The 25,947-nt window shown below is 38.1% G+C and overlaps 1 protein-coding gene across 1 annotated transcript; it reads right to left on the minus strand.

The window, feature by feature from the left end:
* Positions 1 to 13,604: 13,604 nt before the first annotated feature.
* LOC132572731 (p53 apoptosis effector related to PMP-22-like) lies at positions 13,605 to 23,033 on the minus strand. The gene is made up of 3 exons (XM_060240101.1): positions 22,472 to 23,033; positions 18,020 to 18,163; positions 13,605 to 17,148 (listed from the first exon to the last, which is right to left on the minus strand). Exons 1-3 carry the CDS (start codon positions 22,671 to 22,673, stop codon positions 16,931 to 16,933), a joined length of 564 nt encoding a protein of 187 aa, XP_060096084.1. The 5' UTR covers positions 22,674 to 23,033; the 3' UTR covers positions 13,605 to 16,930.
* Positions 23,034 to 25,947: the final 2,914 nt, after the last annotated feature.

Consider the following 25,947-nt stretch of genomic DNA (forward strand, 5'->3'; position numbering starts at 1 on the left):
AAACAAGTTCCAACTAATGTCTGACACTGTCATATTAATAAATAAGTGTTCTGCTGATTCAGGATTTCAGCTTAGTGTTTTTCGTTTAAAACAATTTTATTGGTAACATATGGTCTTTCATCTTTAATAACTTCTTTTATCTATCCCATATATTACTTTCTACCCACCCCTCCCCCCGTTACTTGACCCCCGCAGGTGTTATTTATTTAAAATGCTAATATTTAAAGGTACCCTTAACTATTAAATCAAAAAATTATATTCTTCTTCTTTCTAAAACTTAATCATTATCAAAAATTGTCCAATGTCCTTTTATTTTCCACTCTTTTTCTACATATCTTCTAAACTTTTTCCACTCTGTCTTAAAAATTTCTAAATCGACTTCCGGGATTTGGAGAATGCTGAACTGACCTGCCTCTCTAAGGGGGGGCAGACTGGAGCTTCTGTTCAGGGTAGTAAAGGGCAAATTTTTGCCTTCTGCCTACTTTTCTTAGTGAGAGATTAGTCCAAGATATGCACAGGAAACTTTGAGGTGATTTACCTTGGCTAAAAGGGAGTCCCGGGGGGGGGGGCTCCTTTGAGGCTTTGAGGGATCCCCGGAGAAGAGTTGCATATTCATCCTCTGCAGAAGCTTACAGAGTCATTTATTTGACATAAGCTTGACAAGATCCTAATCTTCTTTGAGACCGCTAAACATCTGATGCTGTACGAGACCAGTGTTGATTTGGATAACCTTAGAAAAAGGTACTGATTGCTATCTGCCATTCTGGGACTATTTTAAAGCAAACAAAATAATATTAGAAGGTGGGAAAGAGAAAGTTTGAAAGCTTGGAAGAAGAAGAAGAGAAGGGGTGAATTTTGGACTTTGTTAAATTAAGGACAGTGTTAAAAATTGGAAAGGAATTTATTGTTTTGTCTACCTGCGGTCGTGCAGTGAAAGCACCATCATCAGAGATCTGCAGTTTCTACAGTCAACACAGGAAATACATCAAGTATCATGAGACTTTGTTACCAGTGAGAACATGACTTGGGGCAAGCAAAGCAGGAAATAACTATTGAAGAAGTGGACCTACTCTAGGATTGTTCTACCATAGAAAAACATGGGCGGCCATTACTGGGAGGCTAATTTTTTAAAAAAAATTAGTATCTGAGCCTGGGAAGGTTGGAGGACAGCAAAATTAGGCTCATTTGAAAGGAAAAGTTCTACTCTATCAAACCTGATAGTTGAAATTTAACTTGGTGATATCAAATTTTTCGCTGTTGTTTTAATGTCATAGTCAAAGGTAACTTGTGCAAGGACTGCCTTATTGGAGAAAATGCAAGATCAGTTAGAAGCAATGGAAGCTAGGATGATGAAAGGGGTGGAAAAGATGATAAATGCTTGCAAAAAAGAACTTTAAAAAGATATTGAGGACTTTAAAAAATAAATGGAAGATGTCAGGGATCAGTTCCTATATGAGAGAAACTAAACACATTTTTAGTACTAGTCATTTAGATGTCTGTGAATGCACTGCTTAGGCACACACCAGGTGCAATTGATTACTACTGTGGGGGAGATGACATCACCTATGCTTATGCAAAATGCTGAGTCAGAGACTGATGCAATCTCTGGCCAGGTTGCATGATTGACATGCGTATAAAGTGGGGACAGCAGGTTGTTCTGCAGTCTGGTTAGGATTGTGAGTTCTGCATAGCATGCTGTCCGTCTGTTTGGTGAAACCGTGAATCGACCTAGGGATCTGTATTTGGACCATTCTCTGTAACTACTGCTATCTTTGACTGAACTGTATGATTGACCCTGGCATGGCTAAGATTTCGAGTATTGGACACTGTTCTGGTAAATATATTCACTGAAACCAGAGTTTGCCTCTGTCTGCTAACTGCGTGTGCTCTTCTGTTCATACTATACGCTTCCCCAGCAGCAGCTTCCAATAACTATGCTCTGCTAATTCTCTAACAGAAGAGCTTAGAAAGGAAACAGTGGTGGTGTCAAAAAAAAGTGCAGGAGGTAGAAGGGAAAGTTAAACTCCAGGATTCCACCTTATTAAAAATGCAAGAAAAAATAACAATCCATGACTGTAAATTGATGGAGACACAAATACGTCTGAGAGGAGTACCTGAAGAAGAAGGGACAGACTTAAAAGAACATGTAATAAAAATAATTGCTGATTTCTGGAAGGAAGATCCTGAAGGGACTAGAAATATGTATGATTATATGTATAGAGTGAATTCATCATATGCCAAGAAAACCAAGAGATGTGGTTATAAGATATATGACAAAAGGAATGGTGGGGAAAATCTTGAATAAAAATTTTGAAAAGACATTGATAGTGGGAGGAAGCAGAGTGAGAATAATGAAAGAATTGCCAAGACAAGTGATAAATGACAGGAGAACATATAAGAAATTAACAGAAAAACTACATGACAATGGAATGAGGTATAGATTGATAATACCTGAAGGTTTGAGCTTTGAGCTACAAGGAAGAAGGATTACAATTACAAATGCACAGGAGCTGCGTAAATTTTATGAAGAGAATAAAGCATTTGCACCATGATGGATTATAAGTTATTATCTTGGAATGTAAATGGACTAAATTCACCACAAAAAAGAAAGGCAATATTTCATTGGATTAAAAAACAAAACTGTAATATAATTTGCTTACAAGAAGTTCATATTAAACAAAAGGATTATAAATTTTTATGGAATAAACAATTGGGACTGGAATTTTTTTCATTGGCTGAACAGAAGAAAAGGGGTGTGATTTTTTATATTAAACAAGAATTGAACCCAAAAATAATATTTAAAGATAAAGATGGAAGATTTGTGGCAGTGAAAGTAATAATAAATGCGAAAAAAAACTTATTATTGGGACTATATGCACCAAATGGTGCAAAAGATATTTTTTTAAAGACATTATAAAACAACTTGATGAAGTGACATATGACCAGGTCATGATTATGGGAGACTTTAATGGAACAATTCAGAATACATTGGACAGATCTGGGGGAAAAAATAACAATAAAGAAAGAAAATGGCCAAAATCATTCTTTGAACTGGTTAAACAAGAAAACTTGGAAGACATATAGAAAAAATTTAATCCTGAAGTACGAGATTATACATTTTTTTCAGCAAGACATAATACTTTTTCCAGAATTGACATGTTATGGGGTACAAAGGACTTAGGCCTTATAACTAAGAACATAGAGATCTTACCGAAGATAGGTGCAGATCATAACCCAATATTATGGATTACAAAATTGTCTAAAAAAGTGAGAAGATGGAGATTAAATGAAGATTTACTACAAAATAAAGTATTAGTGACATCTCTAGAAAATGAAACTAAAGATTTCTTCCAAATAAATGACAAAGATGATATAGAATTTCAGATGTTGTGGGATGCTTAAAAAGCCATAATGAGAGGAATATTGATTACATTAAACAATAAGGACAAAAGGGCAAAAGAAAAACAGATGTTGGACATTCAAAATGAAATAAAGAAAAAAGAAGGGGAACTGAGGAAAAGGCCAGGGAAAAAGAAAATTATAAGGGAGATTACAATACTACAAGCACAAATGAGACATTTGTTAAATAAGGAATTGGAATGGAATTTGAAAAAATTACATCAGAAGTCCTTTGAGGGAGCAAATAAACCTGGAAAGTATTTGGCCTGGCAACTGAAGAAAAAGAGAGGAAGTAAAATTATTAATAAAATTGTGGTTGATGGAAGAGAGATGGTAGATCAAGAAGGAATAAAAAGAATTTTTCAAGTACTATGCTAAATTATTTAAAGGTGTTAAAGTAAAGAAGGAAAGGATGGAAGCGTATTTGTAAAAGATTAAAATAGCACCCTTAACTGAATATATGAAAAAAAATTGAATGATCCAATTGAAAAAATAGAAATTGAAGCAGCGATTAATGCAATGAAAATTGGAAAAGCATCTGGGCAAAATTTTTTAAAATTTTTAAAGAAGAATTTGTACCAAAACTTCAAAAATTGATGAGTATGATAAGAATAAAAGGGAAAATACCAAATACATGGAAGGAAGCTGTAATTTCTTTGATTCCTACAGAAGATAGAGATGTCACAATGTAAACAACTATAGACCATTACTAAATAATGACTATAAGATATATACAAGAATTTTGGCAGAACGACTTAAACAATATTTGATATATTTCATAAAGGAAGATCAAGCGGGATTTCTCCCTAAAAGGCAAATGAGACAATATTAGAACTGTTGTAAATATTGTAGAATATTATGAAAGACATCCAGAGAAGGAAGTTGCATTATTCTTTGCGGATGCAGAGAAAGCTTTTGACAATTTGAAATGGGACTTTATGTTTGCAGTAATGGAGAAAATAGAGTTGGAGAAAAACTTTATAAGAATGATAAAGGCAATATATACTGAACAACGCGCAAGGTTACATATAAATGCAGATCTTACAGATGAAATGATAATCAGCAAAGGTACAAGACAAGGTTGTCCGCTTTCACCTTTGTTGTTTATAATGACTCTTGAAATTTTATTGATGCAAATACAAGATGATAAAGAAATAGAAGGGTTGAGAGTTAAAGGTTTTATTTACAAATATAGAGCATTTGCAGATGATATAGAGCATTTGCAGAAAATCCTACACAAGTAACACGTTTGTTGTTAGCTAAAATACAAGAATATGGAGAACTGGCGGGATTTTATGTTAATAAAGAAAAATCAAATTTTTTATGTAAAAATATGCAAGTAAATAAACAAAAGGAGTTGCAGAGACTAACAGGATGTGAAGTTACCTCTAAAGTAAAATATTTGAAGAATATTGACCTGTTCAAAAATAACTATGAAAAGCTATGGTGTAAAATGGATGAAGATATGATAAAATGGAATAAGCTTAACTTGTCATTGCTTGGAAGAACACCTGCAATTAAGATGAATATTTTGCCAAGAATAATGTATTTGTTTCAAACTATTCCGATTGTGAAAGACAGTAAACAATTTAACAAATGGCAAAGGAAGATTTCAGAATTTGTATGGGCTGGGAAGAAACCAAGGATTAAAATGAAAGTTTTAATAGATGCTAAAGAAAGAGGAGGATTCCAATTACCACAACCAAATACTTTACCTTGGAGGTAACTTCACAGCCTGTTAGTCTCTGTAATTCTTGTTGCTTATTTATTTGCATATTTTTACATAGAAGTTTTGATTTTTCTTTATTAATACAAAATCCCGCCAACTCCCCATATTCTTGTATTTTAGTCAACAACAAAGGTGTGACTTTAGTTAACAACAAAGGTGTGACTTGTATGGGGTTTTCATTTATAAACATTATATCATCTGCAAATGCTCTGTATTTGTAGGTAAATCCTTTTATTTTTAATCTTATTTCTTTATCTTCTTGGATCTGCATCAGCAATATTTCAAGAGTCATTATAAACAACAATGGGGAAAGTGAACAACTTTGTCTTGTACCTTTGCTAATTATCATGTCTTCTGTAAAATCTGCATTTATACATAACTTTGCACGTTGTTCAGTGTATATAGCTTTTATCATTCTTATAAAGCTTTCTCCCAGCTCCATTTTCTCCACTACTGCAAACATACAGTCCCAATTTAAATTGTCAAATGCTTCCTCTGCATCCGCAAAGAATAATGCTACTTCCTTTTCTGGATGTCTTTCATAATATTCTACAATATTTACAACAGTTCTAATATTGTCTCTTATTTGCCTTTTGGGAAGAAACCCTGCTTGATCTTCCTTTATAAAATTGATCAAATGTTGTTAAGCCGTTCTGCCAAGATTCTTGTATATATTTTATAGTCATTGTTTAATAGCTAAATTGGTCTGTAATTTTTAACATTTGTGACATCTCTATCTTCCTTTGGCATCAACGAAATAACATCAACAGCTTCCTTCCATGTGTTTGGAATTTTCCCTTTCATTCTTATCATGTTCATCAACTTCTGCAATTTCGGTATTAACTCATCTTTAAAGGTTTTAAAATATTTAGCTGTATATCCATCTGGCCAAGGTGCCTTTCTATTTTTCATTGCATTAATTGCTGCTTCAATTGCTATTTTTTCAATTGGATCATTCAAAACTTTTCTCATATTTTCTGTTAAGGGTTCTATTTTTATCCTTGTAGATACTCATCCATCTTTTCTTTCTTTATTTTAACACCTTTAAGCAACTTGGCATAATACTTAAAAAATTCTCTTTTTATTCCTTCTTGGCTAACCACCCATCTACCACAATTTTATTAATAATTTTATTTTCTCTCTTTTTCTTCAGTTGCCAAGCCAAATACTTTCCAGGTTTATTTGCTCCCTCAAAAGATTTCTGCTGCAGTCTTTTCAAATCCCATTCCAATTCTTTATTTAACAAATGTCTCATTTGAGTTGGTAATATTGTAATTTCCCTTATAATTTTCTTTTTCTCTGGCCTCTTTCTCAACTCCTCTTCTTTTTTCTTTATTTCATTTTGAATGTCCAACAGCTGTTTTTCTTTTGTTCTCTTGTCTTTATTATTCAAAGTAATCAATATTCCTCTCATTACTGCTTTATAGGCGCATCTCAGACCATCTGAAATTCTATATCCTCTTTGTCATTCACTTGAAAGAAAGCTTTAGTTTCATTTTCTAGGTATGTCACTATTTTTTTTATTGTGTAGTAAATCTTCATTCAATCTCCATCTTCTCAACTTCTTAGACAATTTTGTAATCCACATTATTGGGTTATGATCAGCCCCAATTTTGGGTAAAATCTCTATTTTCCTTGTTATAAGACCTAAATCTTTAGTGCCCCACAACATGTCAATTCTGGAAAAAGTTTTATGTCTTGCTGAAAAAAAGGTATAGTCCGGCACTTCAGGGTTAAATTTCCTCCATATGTCTTCCAAATTTTCTTGTTTGACTAATTCAAAAAAAAGACTTTGGCAATTTTCCTTCTTTGTTATTATTTTTTTCCCCCAGACCTATCCAGTGAATTCTTAATTGTTCCATTAAAGTCTCCCATTATCAAAACTTGGTCATAAGTCACTTCATCATATTGTTGTATAATGTCTTTTTAAAAAGCATCCTTTGAACCATTAGGCGCATACAGTCCCAATAAACTTTTTTTTTTGCATTTAATATTATTTCTACTGCAACAAATCTTCCATCTTTATCCTTAAATACTAATTTTGGCTCCAATTCTTGTTTAATATAAAAAAATCACTCCCCTTTTCTTCTGTTCAGCCAATGAAAAAAATTCTAACCCCAATTGTTTATTCCATAAAAATTTGCAATCCTTTTGTTTAATATGCACTTCTTGTAAACAAACTATATTACAATTTTGCTTTTTAATCCAATGAAACGTTGCCCTTCTTTTTTGTGGTGAATTTAGTCCATTTACATTCCAAGACAATAATTTGTAATCCATCATGGTGCAAATTCTTTATGTTCTTCATAAAATCTACGCATTTCCTTTGCATTTGTTATTGTGATTCTTTTCCCCTGAAGTTCAAAGCTCAAACCTGCAGGTATTATCAATCTAAACCTCATTTCATTGTCCCGTAATTTTTCTGTCAGTTTTTTGTATGTTCTTCTATCATTTATCACTTGCCTTGGCAACTCCTTCATAATTCTTACTCTGCTGCCTCCCACTATCAATGTCTTTTCAAAGTTTTTGTTCATGATATACGAACATATGCGAAGCTGCCTTATACCGAATCAGACCTTTGGTCCATCAAAGTCAGTATTGTCTTTTCAGACTGGCAGTGGCTCTCCAGGGTCTCAAGCTGAGGTTTTTCACACCTGTTTGCCTGGACCCTTTTTTGGAGATGCCAGGGATTGAACCTGGGACCTTCTGCTTCCCAAGCTGATGCTCTACCACTGAGCCACCATCCCTCCCCAAAATGAAACACGCTTATGAAAATGAACATATGAAGCTGCCTTATACTGAATCAGACCCTTGGTCCATCAAAGACAGTATTGTCTTCTCAGACTGGCAGCGGCTCTCCAGGGTCTCAAGCTGAGGTTTTCCCCACCTATTTGCCTGGACCCTTTTTTGGAGATGCCAGGGATTGAACCTGGGACCTTCTGCTTCCCAAGCAGATGCTCTACCACTGAGCCACCGTCCCTCCCCGATGATCTTTCCCACCATTTCTTTTGTCATATATCTTATGACAACATCTCTTGGTAAATTATTTTTCTTGACATAGAGTGAGTTCACTCTATACATATAATCATACATATTTTTAGTCTCTTCAGGATCTTCCTCCAGAAATTCTGCAATTATTTTTATTATATATTCTTTCAGATCACCATCTTCCTTTTCAGGTACTCCTCTCAGATGTATCTGAGTCTCCATCAGTTTGCAGTCATGGATTGTCACTTTTTCTTGTATTTTCAACAAGGTGGAGACATGTACTTTCATTCTCCCTTCTACCTCCTGCACTTTTTTAGATGTTTCCTCTATCTCCTTTCTGAGATCGTCCATATATTTTTTTAATCTCTTCTATAATTTCTTTTTTTGATGCAGTTATCATCTCTCTCATGCCTTTCATCATTCTGGCCTCCATTGCCTCTAATTGATCCTGCATTTTCTCCAATGAAGCAGCCCTTGTATGGGTTTGCTTGTGTTCTGACATTTAAAAACACCAAAAATTCTGATCTCACCAATTTGAAATTTGACTATCAAGTTCAAAAGATTAGAGCTTGCTTTTTACAACAAGCCTAATTCCGCCGTCCTCAGAGCTTCCCAGACCGAAATATTAATTTTTAAAGTTTTTAAATCCTTCAAAATGGCGGTCGCGACTTTTTGCTTCTCTCTAAAAAAAAATTTTCCTTTTAAAAGCTTCTAAAGTCCATTATAAACAATATGTCCAATAGTATTTATCCTCTTATCATCATCTCAATTATTTCCAACAGTTTTTAATGTCCCGAACACTTTAAAATATTATTTTAATTTTGACCTCCTTGCAATGGCCGCTGATGTTTCTCAATGGTATTATAATTCTAGAGTAGGCTTTTTGTCAGCTACTTCCTGCTTTGCTTGCCACCAAATCTCATTTTCACTGGTAAAGAGATCTCACGATACTTGACGTACTTCCTGTGTTGATTGTATATGCTGCAGGTCTGTGACGATGGTGCTCTTTTTTCAAAACCACAAGTAGACCATACAATAAATTCCTTTCCACTTTTTAGCGCTGTCCTTTAAATTTACAAAGTCCAAATTTCACTTCTTCCTCCCTTCTTCTTCCAAGCTTTCTAGATTTCCATTTCCCACCTTCTGAATTCATTCTGTTTAACTGTAAATAGTCTTGGAATGAAAGATAGTAATCTGTACCTTTTCTGCCAATTAACCAGATCCACACCGGTCTTCTGTAGCTTTAGATGTTTAGCAATGTCCAAGAAGGTTAGGATTCTGTCGAGCTTATGTCAAATAAATTATTCTGAGAACTTCTGCAGATGATGAAAATGCAACTCTTCTCCGGAGACCCCTCAAAGCCTCAAAGGAGTCCCCCCTCGGGACTCCCTTTTAGCCAAGGTAAATCTTCTCAAAGTTTTCTGTGCATATCTTGGACTAATCTCTAACTGAGAAAAGTAGGCAGTAGGCATTAATTTGCCTTCCACTACCCCGAACAGAAGTTCCAGCCTGCTCCCATTATGAGAAGCAGCTCAGCTCGGCATTTTCCTCCCCCGGAAGTCCTTCAGCTTAGTGTTTTTCAAAACTAAAAAGCAGAACAATCTGTTTCTTTCTAAGTTTAGACACTTTCCTAAACAAACAAGCAAACAAAAATGAATTCTAAAATATTTTTGTATGTAATGTGATCATTGGCAGAAAGATACATGGTTTCCAATATGTGAAAAAGTTGAGTGACAATGTATCCCATGTTCAGCAACAGTCAATAAATTATTTAGCCAAATATGACCCATTAAGAGCTGACCCTTTGTCCACCAGCCCCCATGTTTCTCTTCTGCACCTTCTTTTCCCTTCATTCCATCTGTTCCCCTTGCTTCCTCTCTGGTTTCTTTCTTTACTTATTCTGATGCCACTTGTAAGCCAGTGTGGGCTTCTATGGCAGAGTGGGGCTTTGAGCCTGGGTTTTCCAGATCCTAGTCCAACACCAACACTTTCCATGCTGGCTCATATGTCTCCAGTGCTTTCATCATTCTCTGCTCCATTTGCCAGGAGAGGGCGAAGGGAAGATGGTGGTTAGCAAGGAGAGATGACACAACAGGAGGAAAAGAGTTCCATTATACCCTCCTTACTGTAACCTTACTCCACCTCCATTGCTCATGTGCTAGTACCTCATGCCCATGTATATATATCACAACTGTAAATGCAGGACGAATCTGCAGTTATTTAGGGAAAGGGTTGCTGCAATTTTTATAATGAAGTTGAACACCAGCTTCACCCCACACCTCCTTGACTGTATTCAAAGAGAAGACATACATTATTTCCACAGTAAGGCTGCCTGACAAGTCTTGCTTTTATTAACGCTTTCAATTAGCTTCATTCTCCCTTTCTGAAGAACTGGATCTCACACAAAATAGTTACAGATGGTATGAATTTGTGTTTCATTTGGCTCAGGCACTGGGTGATTCAGAGACACACCTGAGGAGTGTCTGTGGGAGAGCTGACATACAAGCTGAGGCACATATTTGGTTTTCATAGGCTTTTCTCACATGTTAACCCCCCTCCCTTTTGCAGCTTTTTCACTTCTTTATTTACATTTATTTGTCACAAATGCAAAAAGGATCCTGATTTCTCTGTTTTACTTCTGTTCTTTTCATCCACACAATAAAAACCATTCCAGGTATTCAGGATCTGATCAGATGTTTTCAGTTGTTGATACTTTCCCCACTTGCTGTGTATTTAGCAGCAATTTCATTGTATTTTAACTTCTCTGAGGTTCCATGGGTAAGCATGTGTGGATTGCTAAAAGAAATAAGCAGACTATGTACCCCCAAAGCTGATAGAACATCTTCCCTCCTTCCATCACATGGCCAGCTAAACTTCTGGTGTGTCTGACACACATGATAAGAACATACTCTGCTGGTCCATCTAATCCAGCAAGCATCCTTTCTCACACAGTGACCAACCAGTTGCCCTAGAGCAGGGTTTCCCAAACTTCCTCCGATGGCCTGGTTTTTTCCCCGTGGTTCGGGCGGAGGACGCTAAGGGAGCGATACAGAGACTGCACGCTGGCCAGGAGCTCTCCCCATCCTTCTCTGATGTTTCTGAACATCAGAGAGGGACAGGGGAGGGCTTCTGGTCAGTGTGAAGTCTCAGTATTGCTCCCTGAGCGTCCTCTGGGCAGAGGACGATCAGGGAGCGATACCGAGACTGCGTGCTGGCCAGGAGCTTTCCCCACCCTCTCTGATGTTTCTGAACATCAGAGAGGGACTGGGGAGGGCTTCTGGTCAGTGTGCAGTCTCAGTATTGCTCTCTGATCGTCATCCACCTGGAAGATACTCAGAGAGTGCTACAGTCAGCAGTGGCATGGGGGGCAGGGGCTGGAGCATGGCGCCGCATGCAGCGCTGAAGATAGAGGGGGGAGGGGGCTGTTGGGCTGCCCCTGGTGACCCAGTATTAAGGCTTGTGTGGCCCGGTACTGGGTTGCAACCCTGCAAATGGGAAATGTTGCCCTAGAGGGTCAACAAACAGGACATACAGTAAAGCCTAGCATGAGCTAGGAAAGAAATGGTAATCATTTCTGCTTAAGGTTGCCAATCCCCTGGTGGGGCCTGGATATCAACCATAATTACAACAGAGCTCCAGACTACAGAGATCACTTCTGCTGGGGGAAATGGCTCCTTTAGAGGGTAGCCTCTATGGCATTGCACCACACTGAAGTGGCTTCCCTTACCAAGTTCTGCCTTCTTCATGTGCCACTCGCCCCAAATCTCCAGGAATCTACCAACCTGGAGCAAGCAACCCTGTTTCCATCAGTGGATGGTTGCCGCTGGTAGTGCAAAGGAAAGGCTATTTCAGCTTCAATGAACCTAAACAGGTAGGTTCAGACTCTAATCTTATAGAATTCTAATAATATATTTAAACAGATGATCCTGCACATTCCTAAAAGTGGGTTACTTTCTAAAAATGACACAATAACAATTTAACAACTAATTTTAATGACACAAACTTTAATAACTACTATAATACATAGCTGGCTATTGAAAATTGTAATAGAATGGTGTGGGTGACTGGAGTTAAACAATGCATAGTGCAGTGCAAAATGTAAATGGGCATAGAAGGGGCACATAACTATGCTTAGAATTGTATTTGTGTCTTACTCTTAAGTACCATCAAGTTGCTTCGGACCTGTGGCAGCTAATGACTTCCCAAATGTCCCGTGCTATTACAACTATTTAACATTACTCTATCAATTATCATCTAGTAAGGCAGGGCATTGTGGGCATGTTCCTCTCAGTGGCCAAAACCCCCCACAAGATCTTTGTCATGTCTTCTCAGTTGCTCAGAACTTATCTGAAATTACATGTAGTACAGCAATGCTTCTTATGCACAGATGGCATTCTCCCTGATTTCATGAGTTCTGATAGAACCAAACTAATTCTCTGTGTGGATATTTCACCTTGACCAGTTTCTCTTTTCATTTTTCTTTAAAAGATTCCGCACAAACACATACATTGCTATTATAAAGTCATAAAAGTCCATCCCTGCATATGAAAAAGTTTTTATGGATGAATGATGTCAAGAAATTCTGGCAATCAGTGAGAATATCTGTGGCCTGGAAAAAATATTGATGATTGGCCAGCCTTGCTCAGTCCCATCAGAGCTTGGAATCTAAGCAGGATCAGCAAAGATTAGTCCTTGGATTGGAGAGAGACTACCAGGGAAGACTGGGGTTGCTGTGCAGAGGAGGCAATGGCAAACCACCTGTGCTCATCTCTTGTCTAGAAAATCTTATGGTCCTGGGGAGTTGCAATGAATCAATTGCTACTTGAAAGCACACAATTAGTATTATATATAATGGAATATGACTGATAATGGTTTTAAAGCATGACCATATTTGAGCAGATGGCATGATTGTGGCAGACCCACTGCCAACCTGAGGGGTGATTCTTCTCCTGGTGGAGGGTCTTGACAGGGAGTGATCCCTGTTTTAAAAAATGGCTCCAACAAAATGTATTTGGAGGAGAGGGAGAAACACAGGCGGAGCTTCAGCTTCAGTTCCTCCCCTCCAGTTTACCCAAGCTATACTTTACCCACCTACACCTCATGCACTATTACCTTTAGTTCTATCAATCTACCAAAATACATTATATGCAGAATTTACCCAGTTTCTGTCCAGATAATCAAAGACTGAAATCCTATGTGGATTTAATTGGATTCAAGAACAGAATTGAGCTGTAAAATGTTCAGAATAAAGAAAGGGTTTGGTAAACACAGATATACTGAAACTAATTACCAATTGGCATTTCCCTATGATCCTCATTTAATCCTTTAAAGGAGCTTTCTAATTCTCTATACTCTGTACAGATTACTTCTTCCTTTCTGTATCAGCATTCAGTTTGAAGTGATAGAGGTACTGTGGTACTTCTTAGCAATTGTGGTATAATAACTGCTTCCGTGAAAGAACCGTGATAATGATTTTTAACCATGATACCATCTTGTTACAGATTTTTATTCAAATATTGACTTCAAAGGAAAGCTGTGTAGTTTATTTAAAGTTCAATAGCACTATTAAAAGATACAAATACAAAAAAGCAGGAACTTTAATAAAACATTATTTTACATAGTTTTGCTTTCACTGTAGTAAAATGAAATCCCATTCAAGGCTTTTTTTTCTGGAAAAAGAGTGATTCTATGGCTTGGCACCCTGCTAAGTTCCCTCCCCAAGCTCCACCCCCAAACATCCAGGAATTTCCCAACTTAGAATTGGCAACCCTGTTTCAGGAAACATTGTATATATAAATATGTATTCCACATAGGTATACAGTAGGTATGTATTCCATAAGTAAGGGTAACTTAGGTTACTATCCCAAATCACATGTTAAAACTGTGTGTAATGGTGGCAAAAATTTTCCTAGTCATCTTTGCAATGTGAGTACAAACACTGCTACAGGAAGCTTTATGAGCTGGATGCTCCAGACTTGCACTAGATAATCTCCACATTATATATTTGCAGCCATTGTCTGATTCTGCATGTACATTTCTGAAGTGCAGACAAGTAAAATATCAGTAATAGAGCAGTAGTGCTTTTTGAGTTCCTAACAAAACTCTGGTCAAGCAGTCTGGCTTCAGAGATCTTAGCTAAGCCTCTCAACGTCAAAAACTCTCTCTCATGAGGGCTAATCGGTATGGAATGTGGCCTTCAAGTATCAACCACCTGCTGGAAGCTGGTACCATCTTTAACAAGCTTCCAGTTAAGAGATTCTTTACAGCTGAGGGTAAGCATCTAGCCTGAGAACCAAGGACAAATCAATAGTCATGTGGCACTTGGTCTCCGGCGTCAAGGAAGAAGATTACATCGCTTCATAGACTCTGATTGGCTCCAAGGCCCAGGAGGCAATCTGACTCTATTCCTATAAGTCACCCTATACTTTGCTTAGGGGTCAGCTGCTTAAACCATTGACTCCTCATCATCATGTCAGTGGCAGCTGGCAGTTTGAATACTGCACCCAACTAAGGGCTGAAGCTGTTGTCTTGTTCTGAGAACATATTGTTCATTTGGAATCTTGGTAACTATATGCTTTGTGGCTAGTTAGTCTGGAGAAGAATAGGTTATATTGTTTTGTTCCTTCACAAGTCTTGTCTTTAAAAATATATTTGCACTTAAATAAACCATTTATTTTTAATAATCCTATATGAATTTTGTTTCTACAGCCTCAAAGCTAAATCCAGGTACCTCGACTTGCTAATTCACTATTAAAAGTTTTGTTTGGAAACTCAGTCCTGCATGCCTACCTTGCAGGATGGACTTCTGGAATAACTCCCCTGAAAGGCTCAGAGGCTGGCTCTGCCTCTGGAGTTATTCGGAATAGTCTCAGAGCCTTGTGGCAGTCTACTGTTTTAGCCTGAAGAAAGGGTATAGACTTTCTAAGATTTTGGTAAAAGTATTTGTCCCTGCCTGTGTTGAAAGGGCTTTCCCTTTTCCTGAGCTTGGGGGAGGGGAAACCCAAGACAAGAACTAAATGGGCCTGGAGGGCAGGGTCTTCTGATTTTGGTTACACCTGCATTACAGGGAAGGGCCTAGTAGTTACATCTCCCAGATACTGTCAGATTCATATTCATCTAACTGGTTTTATTTAATCTTGAGGGAAATACAGGCAATTGGTATATCTCTGGGCTCTCTTTTTGTGTTAGATGAACTTCAAGTATTTAGATCCTTCAAACAGAGACTCCTTGACATTGAGAAACAAACTCTCTGATCTCTTATAGCTAAAACTTGTTCCCCTCTGCAGTTTACTATGACAGCAAGACAGTGGCTTTCAGCTGCCTATTTTACACAGCTTACAGCCCCACAACTACATCATGCTTTTATGTTCACACCATTTAATGTCTTCTCATCAGATGTTCTCTACGGGAGATTTGTGAATTTGCCTTACCACAAAAGAATCTGCCCATGCAATAGTAGAAAAACAGAATCAATTGCTCATATTTTGCTTTGATGTGAATTTTATGTCCAAATACAGCCAGGATGTATTTTATACAACAGGGACAGCCTCCCAGAAGTTGCCCTTATTTCCCATCTTTATTGGATCAGTGTTCTCATATCACCCTCTCAATAGCAAGGTTTCTTCTGATTCCTATAAAGTTCTGGAGAGAATCATCGATTTCTGATTGCATTCTGTATATTTTATTATTGGCTTTCCTTTATTTTAATTTATGCCAACAAAGATATTGACTGACTGGCTAAATTAATTTTCTTTTGTGCCTCTAAAATTCATTTTCCAATCATTAGTATAATGCTCTAAAACAGTAAAACTCCCTTCACTCATTCAGCCCTGTTCACAAATTACAGTGAATGCACATACAATTCATTTACACCGTACACTTGATTGGTCTTTGTGTATGTGCACTAAGGAAATCTCATGCTTCGATACCTGTACAACAGAACATGAGATGCTAAGCCTACATTTATCTAGGTAGTTTCCAGTTTCATTTGTGAAGTGTACACATGTTGTCTGTTTTTTGCAAGCAGATGTATACATGTACAGGGAAGATGTACGTGCATTCATTGTAATATACCAACAGGGTGAAAGATACCTCAGAAGAAAAGCATTTACCTGCAATATATGAGCATCAAATTGAGAAGGCCATAATACTTACAGATGTCAGGAGCTCAGATGTCAGATAATTAAATAATTCCATCACAGATAACAGATTTGATTTTAATTAATATACTAGCCAAAACAATTGTTTCATACCATAATGTTATTGAATATTTTAATAAAGATACCAGAATCCCTTGGCTAAATAATGCCATCACTGACACATTATTTCTTCTGCCTGACACAACAGATCTACATTACAATGATGTGATATTTATAAGTATATTTATAAGTGTCATAAGTACAATTCAGTTTTACTGGAGACAGAACAGGTTGAGTTAAATATATAACAAATCAACTGCACCATTATAAATGGATCATGGATTAATCTTCTCTACTTAAAAAATACAACTGTATTGTGACCTGCTCAAAACACACAACCATAAAAAAACTTATTATTTCAGCCCCATCTGGGGAGCTGGAGAGGTTTAATAGCACAGCTAATTTAAATCAACCATAAATTGAGATGTCTTATTTTAACACATTTAAAATGTCCTTAGTGTGTTTTTTCAAAGTTATGGACTCTCTTTTTAGTTCTAATAATGCGTAGCCAGGTGGGTGTTCATAGGGATACAAGGGAAAGTTTTCCTCTGTATGCATCCTTGGAAACCAAACACCCAAGGAAGCAAGACGGTGGCCTTGGTGCTCTTAGTATCAGTTATATATCAGGATAATAATAAGGTTTGACATTGCCCAAAATATGGTCCTCATAGAGGGGGAGACAGCAGAAGAAGAAGCCAAGACCTATTCCCATAATACACATGGTCCATCCAAAGCCATAGGACCAGTCAAGCTGAGTAACCATACCAGCTGTAGGAGGAATATATTTTGTGATCATTACTGCATAGATGACAAGGCCCATTAATGAGAACACCGCTGAAAAAAAAGAAAAGATGGAAAACTTAGTAAGTAAATTTTAAAAAACAAATCTGGCAATACTTACATCAAAGAAATGTGATGTTCTGAACTTAAACCTGACATTAGAACAGCTAAGACAAAACATATCATACATTTAAAATTTAGCAGATCATATTGCTATAGGAACATGCAAGCTTTTGAACTGCTCAGAAGCTTTCAGTGGGAAGAATGAAAGAGTAGGCCCTCAGATTCAAAAGTTTCCATAAACAAAAACATGTCTAATAAAGTATATCCTATTATTTTTAATATCTCTTCCTCATCTTATTTCTAAGGGCGCCATTTAGGAAAAGTCGGTCTTCTGTTTCCATAACGTTTCAGGATTCATGTATTTGTATTTTACTCATGGTTTAAATTGCTGTAAACTATTAAATGGACCTTTACCTTTTTTATGCCAGGAATGCATATCAAAGTATAAATTCCTTTGCTTATTAAATGGGGCTTGAGTTGCCTCCATGTGGAGCCCTGAGATTTTTTGGAATTACAACTGATTTCCAGACTATAGAGAATGGTTATCCTGGAGAAAATAGCTGCCTCGGAGGATTAGACTCTGGCATTATACCCCACTCAGGTTACTCCCCTCTCCAGATCCCACTTTCCCCAGGCTACACCTTCAAACCTTGGCAACCCTAAGTGGTGTGTGTGTGTGTGTTTGGACCTTGCTGAATTTTATATGTCCTTCTCTTTCTCTGACCTGAAATGACATACTTTTTAATGCTTACTTGCTTTTTAAAGGTACCAATATTTTATTACAGTCACAGAAGCAGTTAATCGTTAACTCCAAACCCAAACCAGTTGAATTTCCTATAAAATAAACTGTATATAGTCTTACCAGCCACAAACAAAAGGCCTCCTATTCCTCTAATGAAGTTGAAACGAAGCGTAGGAATGGCAAATGCAATGATGGACAAACAAAAACAGATTACGATGAGTACAAATCCAACCATGAATGTGCCAGCTGCACCTCTTCCCCAAGCTGAAAAATACAAATACAATGAGGCCAACTTCTTAATCTCAGCTATGATATAAAGATATACTTTTTGTATGTAAACTGTATTGAGTAAAAATCTGTGTGTGGATACTTGCAGCCGAGACACTTCATTTTAGGTAGTTCTCATCCCTTTTTGTATGAATGGTAAAATTAGGTGGATGCTCTCCCTCTACCAGTTTAAAAGAGGGATTACTGCTCATGATTTGCCTCTGGTAGGTGGATTTTGAGGGAGTGGGGTTGGTGTTGTATTATTTCAAAATCCTATAAAACCTGTTTAACTTGCGATTGCTGGTATATGCATTATGGAAAGCAACTTTCAAATGACTTTTGGTTCTTTAAATCTTGAGACTGGTAATCATTTTTAAAAGCCTTATCTCAACAGCTCTCCTGGTCCATTTGGATTTGGTCCATTTGGATTGCATAGAAAGGAAAGAGGAACATGTTTTATTTATTACATTTCTCTGCTGCTTTCCACCCAAATAGGGTCCTCAAAGTGGCAAACATCAAATATTTCAACTTAAAAACATTTTAAATAAGGTATATATACAATAATTCAATTTTAAAAACTTTAAAACAGACATAACACCAAAATTTGAGAAGCAGGCTAGGCTTGCCAGGTTCCTACTTGTGAATAGGGGAAGAAAAATAAGTGGAATAATTGGGACACTCCCCATCACCCCTGACATGCTAACGCCACTACCTGGGTGCCTGGAAGTTAGTGCATTACTGGGGATGTTTTAGCACTATACTAAAACCACAGAGTTTAGCCCAAATGCTAGTTAGCCACCAACACACTTACTGATTTCTCACTAGCATTGCTCTGCCCCCAGGCTTCTGCCCTCCCCTCCCCCCCCCCAACAATCAATTTCCCACCAGTTGCTCCAGGCGCACATTTTGAGGTGTGGCTCCCTGCAGTTTCCCTTACAGTTTCTTAATCCTTAAAAGACAGCGTCACAAAGCCACAAGGGGCACTGGAGGGAGCTGTGCCTTAAAATGCACCTGCAGAGCAACTGGTGGGAAATTGATCGCTTGCACCAGTAGCAACAGTAGCAAGGCTAGTGAGAGATCCGGGACTGACATAACTTTCAGGAGCACAGGGAGGAAGTGACATCAGCATGTCACCAGCAACATCATTACATTGCTGGTAGGCCCTTCCACCAGTTACCAGCTTTGTGGTGGCAATTCTAAAGGAGCAGAATGACATTTATAGGGAAGGGAGGTTATGTCAAACCATCCAAAATATGTAGGAATGGACTGAAAATAGAGCAAAACCCAGGAATCCCTTGCAGCTCAGTGCTTAAAGTTATGGGAGGAAAGCATGAGCCTATGTTGATTTTCATTGCTGCTGTCATGAGATATTCTAATCATGTGCATAGAAATGCACACTAATCTTAGGACAGTTTGAATCTCACAGACTCTGGCACATAAAATTCCAATGGTTGGATGCTTCCAAATACTTAACACTTCAGTTCCGGGTTTCCACACTGGAATTTTGATATTAGCAGCAAAACACAATATACATTTTCAGATTTTTTTTTAAACGATTTCTAGCCTTCGGGTCTTTAACAGTACAATCCTAAAAAGAGTCACTCCCTTCCAAGCCCATTGACTTCAGTATACTTAGAAGCATTTGATTGCTCGGGATTGTGCTATAATTCTGCAATGCATGGGAGAAATGACCAATAGGACCAAGACTAGTGATCTGAATAATGTCATAATTCATCTAACTCAAAGACTGTTGCTGTCTTGGTACAGAATCTGGATTACACCTTGGCACTGAATTCTTTTTGAATATCCAGGGTATATATCTGCTTGAAGATAAGAAGCAACTTCAATTTTTGTCCATTAAAATAGTTAGTATAAAATGCACTGTTTTTGAAAGCAGTTCACATGCCTTTTATATATACAATTTATAAAAGGAGTCCACAAAAACTTCATGGCTGCAAAAGGCCTTTGCAAAAGGCATAGCCTTGCAGAACTTTTTAGAAATCTCCAAGAACACTCCTCCCCCACAAACATACACACCTCTTCAAGGCAGGGGCCAGAGGCTCTAGTAGATAGCAGGGTTGGAGAATTTACCAGAGGGTGATGATCAGCAGAGTGTAATTACTTGGGAACAATCTTAAAATCTGCAAGCAGCTGCACCCATGAAAGGGCATAACTGTTTGGCTGTTCCTCTCACGGCAATGCTTTAACAAAAAGGCCACAAGTGTGCACTAGTAGTTGGTTTTCCTGCTGACTTTTTACTACCTCATTATCAAAATATTCACTTTTAGCTGAAATTCATAGCTATATACAGACAATACTTGTGATAAGGAGGAACAGGTGTTTGCTTGTATAAACAGTTAGTGTTCAGGGGTTCTCTTTACCCATTTCTTTCCTGTGAAACCAGGATGACCAGTGAAAATTTCTGTTCTGATATGAAAATAGTGCAGAAGTAGCAAATGCCATTTCCCTTGGTTAAAGGGCAGAAGAAACAGAAGTCATTCTGTAAAAAGCCATTTATCTGGTAGCCAGTTCTCATTATGGTCCAATAACTAAAACTGGTACCTCTATGGTATTTAACTGTGACACTGAAATGCGGTGCTAAACTGGATGTTAATGCCCAGGATTAACTTTCCCTTGCTTGTAAATGTACATGTTTATAAGTGCATATTCTGGAAATCTAATTACAAAGAGTAAAAGGAACAGAGGCTCATGACCATAGTGATCTGTGTCTTGGGTGCTATAAAATGAAGTCAAACCATTATCATTTAGAGAAATATCACTTCTAGTATGGTAATATGGGTACCTTAATCCAAGCCAATATGCAGTCTAAACCCTAACATATGGTTGGGTACAGCACTGTTATAGAAGTTCTCCTTCTCAATAGGAGGTTACTTGGGAATTCTATACACGCTGCCTTCAATTCCGTGGTGGAAAGCCAGGTGCTTTTGATGATAGCTCCAACTTTATGGAATGTACTTTCAAGTGAGATCTGGGCCCTGCGGGAGTTAGTTCAGTTCCGCAGGGCCTGTAAAATGGAACTGTATCGCCAGTCTTATTTGTGAAACCATGGAGTTTTTGTTTATATACTGCCCTCTGCTTCTTTCCTTCATCTCTTCCCCAGGAACAGTGACATGGTTTATACACTATCTGGTTAACTGTTGATTTTGAACATACAGATTTTAACCTTTAAAAAATTGCTTACTTATGCTGTAATCTGCTCTGAGTCCCACAATCATGAGGGAGGGTGGAAGAGAAGTTGAATAAATATGATAATATATACAAAAATAAGTTTATAAAGGCATATACTATACCCTCCCCAGGAGTATGACACATCAACAGGAGTATGACACATCATAGGCTTGAATGCACTATTACACAAAACATTGCCACTGATAGAAATACCAGAAGACTGAGAAGAATCATTGTCCCTGAAGTGCTACATTCACATTAAATCATACAATTGCTTACATATAGATAGTTGTGATAAATCCAACAAGGATTCTAAGTGTGATAGTTCTGAATGTAAAGCAAAGCTGTATGCCAATTTCTCTGTCCATTTTTGCTTTAGCTTTCTCTGATTTGTTGGTCTCTGCATCTTTACTTTCTATATACTCCTTGTCATCCAGAAAAACAGCAGACTTATGTACAAGAGCTGAGTGTGAGGTTTTAGATGTCAAATCATTCTTGTGAGCATATTAAAACAATAGTCATTCATTCCATCAGCTAGATCCAGAATGTAACTGCCTTCTCCTTCTTTCTCTAGATTACTGGTCCCTCAGAAAGTTGCCCCTGACAAGTAGGGGCTTCTCATGAACTGTGTGGAATATTGTGCAGTGACAGGCAATAAGATGGGGAAATTGGCAGATGTCCCCTTTCCCACACAATCTCTCTGTCTTAGGCATACTCCAAAATGAAGCGAAGAACTCTATGAATTCTGCTCCATTTGCCAAAGTTTGGATCCAACTAATTTTTAATCAAAATTTATCACAAGAGTTGATGTTCAAAATTGTTAAAATCAAATTTTCCCTGTCTGTTACAGTTCCCTTTTAAAAGCAAAAAATCCCAAATGCTAAGCATTAGAAGACAGACTTGGGAGCTATTGCTACACTGGTGAAAGGGGCAGGAGCAGTCAAGTATGCAGTAACAGAAAAACATCACAAAACTGCAGCAATAGATTTTCCCCATCTTCTTCCACAAAACCTCCCCACATGTTTATTCATTTTCTAATACCTGGTACTGCTATAGCTTTATGAAGCTGCACATTTTGTCTCACCGGAGCATAGCCAGCAGTGCAATGATCCTTACCGTAATTCATTAGAGACCTGCATGCCCATCCTTCTTCCATAAGACATATATTCCATAAAGAAGCACGCCGTATATATGGGAAGGTTTGTGTGGTCATCCAGCCCCTACCAGCCAGCGCAATGATGCCAAAGATCATTGCCAAGCCCACAAGAAGAGGCAAGATCCACCTGCACCGGGTATAATCCAGGCCATATTTAACCATCTTGCTTAAGTTTTCTGTGGCGTTGGCAACAAGCAAAAGTGCACTCTTTGTTACTCAGTAGCCTGGTCACAGCTAAGCTTCAGGGAAAGCTTCTAAAAAGATTTGTGTGAGTGTGTGAGAGAGACAGAAAAAGAGAGGATAAGAAAAAGGAAGGCAGAGATCAGAACAGACACTGAAGAAGAGAACTCCACCTAAATTTCCTGAGTAAGTAACTGCAGCAACAACCTGCTGAGCTGGAAAGAAACTTCAGGGCTGGAACTCATCTTGGAACCTCTTCTCTTGCCAGGTGATAATTAAATTAAAATGAGATGACACACCCTACTGCTCTTAGCATTTAACCTTTGCCTGACTGTTGAGTTTCACAGCAAGAGCAACACAATCTTTCAAGGGGGGGGGGGGGGCTAGGGCAGGAGTGCAACAGGGATGCCAACAACCTGGAGGAAAAAAAGTGCTCCTTAATATAATACTATTTAGCAGATGATGTTACTCTCTCTAGAAAGCTTCAGCTGCCCTTTTCTACATATTAAACCTCTGTTAAAGGTGCAAGAAGTGACCTTTTTAGTTAATTTTCCTTCACTGAAAATTCCTTTCAAAAAGCAGTTCATCAGCAACTGTGCAAGACTTCTGTCCAAAGCTATTCCTAATATGTTATGCCACCCAGAAGCAGACTCTGGATAGGTAAGGATTCCAGGGGAGCAAGGAAAAATAGAGTTGCAAAGAGTTGCACAGGCAGAATTACTGTGGAATAGTCAACAGGTAAATAGTAACAGTCAGGGCTTTGATTTTTTAGCAGGAACGCAGTTTCTGCTGGCTTTGCATCAGGGGGTGAGGCCTAATATGCAAATAACTCCCAGCTGGGCCTTTTCTACAGAAAAGCCCTGTGGGAAGCAATGGTGCCATCAGGGAGTGTGGCCTAATATGCAAATGAGTTCCCACTGGGTTTTTTTCTACCTAAAAAGAGTCATGCAGATGAGTACAGAATGGTGGTGGTTGCTGATACAGTTCCAGAGTCCATTCTTAGCTTAAGGGGCTGTGATCGGCAATGGATAGTGATGATACATCTGAAAGAGGGAAACTAGGACTCCAGTCAAGCTGTGTATGTGTAAAATTAAATTTGTGTTTGTGTATGTATAATTTCATTTATACTAGTTGTACTGCACTGTACATAACCTGATTAAGAGATCTAAGCTGCTCATGAGCATCCATGCTGCCTGATGAAAAATCAGCCCCACTTGCAGAAAGTGAGCCAAACCAGCAGGTACTCAAGCATTTCCAGTGGTCTATCAGCTATAAGTAGTTCTGCTCACTGTACCCCATTCCATTGTCTGATGAAGTAGGCATGCACACGAAAGCTTACATTCTGAATAAAACTTCATTGGTCTTAAAAGGGCTACTGGCCTCCTACTTTACCCTTAAAATATATTGAAGGAAAGAGATGTAAGTTACTGAGAAAATACGAGTGTTGTGTGTGTATTGGTAGCATTATTTTCAGATCTTCAGTGCTGCTGAAATTTGTAAATACAAATTGGAAAATGTTGGGAATCTTGATCCCACCCCTCAAATCTTCCCATCCAGACAGGATTCTATGAACTCCAGGATCTGAGCAAGCTAATCCCCCCTCCCCACAATTCCCTTTTACTGACTCGGCTGTTGTCAACATTCCAAGCCTCCGGAACATATTCTGTTACCATAAGACTTTATTAGGGGAATTTCTTCTTCTGGTTAATTTACAAATATTTTATGCCTGTTGGGAAAATCCCTAGACTGTTGATTCAGCTTCCCAATCTATGAAGGGCATGGGAACTTTCTGATCTGACTAAACTGTGTCCAGTGGCACCTTTAAGACCAACAAAGCTGGATGCTAGGTATGAGAATTCATGTGCAAGCACACTTCTTCAGCTACAGTAATTCTGCTGCCTTATTGTCTGATTTCATTCACCTGGGTAGTGAAGGCAAGCAGGGCAGCACAGGGAGGCAAAAACCCAAGAATATGTACCTTACAGGGATGTCATTCAGGCTTCAGCAGAACAGTCAACCAAGCTTCCTGTCAAACAGGATCATCCCAGCAGGCTTTTCTGTGTAAGTGCTGCCACGTTCTGCTACTTTTACACCATATTAATGGCTTTAGGATGGCTTTTTGACTTCAAATAAACATAAGCCTCATGCTTGAGCTATTTCGGTCTCTAAGCCTACGCCTGCCTTCTTAGAGGCCACAAAGGCTGGCAAAGTGGGTAAAAGGGGGTGCAGGGGATGGGTATAATATTGAATTTAACACAAAACTACTGAATTGAGCATGTTTCTGCACAGGTTATTTGTCCCAAATTTGGTATTGTAGGGAAGTAGGAGGTTTTTCTGCTACCTTACAGCAATATGATACATTTGTGCATCTCAGGGTTTCTCCTAGTTTTTCTCCAAAATCTTTCTCAAACTTGCTTTGCGCTGAAGTTTTGGGAGACTGTAGAAAAGTCTAGATGACTGGCATGTGAGTGGGAAAGTTTGGATCTTCCTGGTCGACATAGAATCCATTTCCTGCATGCTAGCTGTTTCTTCTTCTTACTGCAGAGATAAGCTTACTGGCCAGCAGTTGGCAACTGGCAGGAATCATGCAGTGCAGGAACATGGTAGTGTCACTGTTAAATCATTTCCAGGGAAACCCTGTGACATTGTGCCTTTCTACAAATTTCCATGAATGTTGTTAGTCACCCTGAGTCCGCTTGTGGAGAGGGCGGGATAGAAATTTAAAGTAATAATAATAATAAACTCTCTAGTTTCTGACAATTCCTAGAGGCTGTGGGCATGATGACACTTCACAATTTTCCCTACAAGTGATGTAACACCATCTCACTAATGACAATTTTCAACCTAAATTTTCTCCTATTGGCTCCCAGAGCAACAGCAGGCAATAAGAGCTGGGTGGGGAGGGAAATCTCCCTCCCAGTGTAGCTGGCAACCCTATGCAATAATGCTATAAAAATCACCATTAAAAAAAACTACCACCAGGAAAATGTGGTGCGGGAGCTGCGATGCCTTTATGCTATAGGAACAGCTGCAGCAAGGGAACTAACCAAGCCTGTTCCAATGTGGTAAACACCCTTGATTAATCCATTAATTCAATACTATTTGTATAATCCTAGTTCAAGAATATCAGCTTTCTCACTCACTGTAGGCATTAACGCTGTGCAAATCCCACATTTTATGAATTTGGCTATAACTTAATAACTTTCTAATTGGGTCTGCATTAAGGATGGGCACAAACCATCTCTCCCACATGATC

This window comes from Heteronotia binoei, chromosome 1, assembly GCF_032191835.1.
Source record: "Heteronotia binoei isolate CCM8104 ecotype False Entrance Well chromosome 1, APGP_CSIRO_Hbin_v1, whole genome shotgun sequence".
NCBI classification, from domain to species: domain Eukaryota; kingdom Metazoa; phylum Chordata; class Lepidosauria; order Squamata; family Gekkonidae; genus Heteronotia; species Heteronotia binoei.

Coding starts and splice junctions, on each gene's coding strand:
- LOC132572731 (XM_060240101.1), bottom strand. CDS start 22,673: ATGGTTAAATATGGCCTGGATTATACCCGGTGCAGGTGGATCTTGCCT. Junction 18,164..22,471: donor CAGGTCTCTAATGAATTACG/GTAAGGATCATT, acceptor TGTATTTTTCAG/CTTGGGGAAGAGGTGCAGCT. Junction 17,149..18,019: donor AGGCCTTTTGTTTGTGGCTG/GTAAGACTATAT, acceptor CTTTTTTTTCAG/CGGTGTTCTCATTAATGGGC.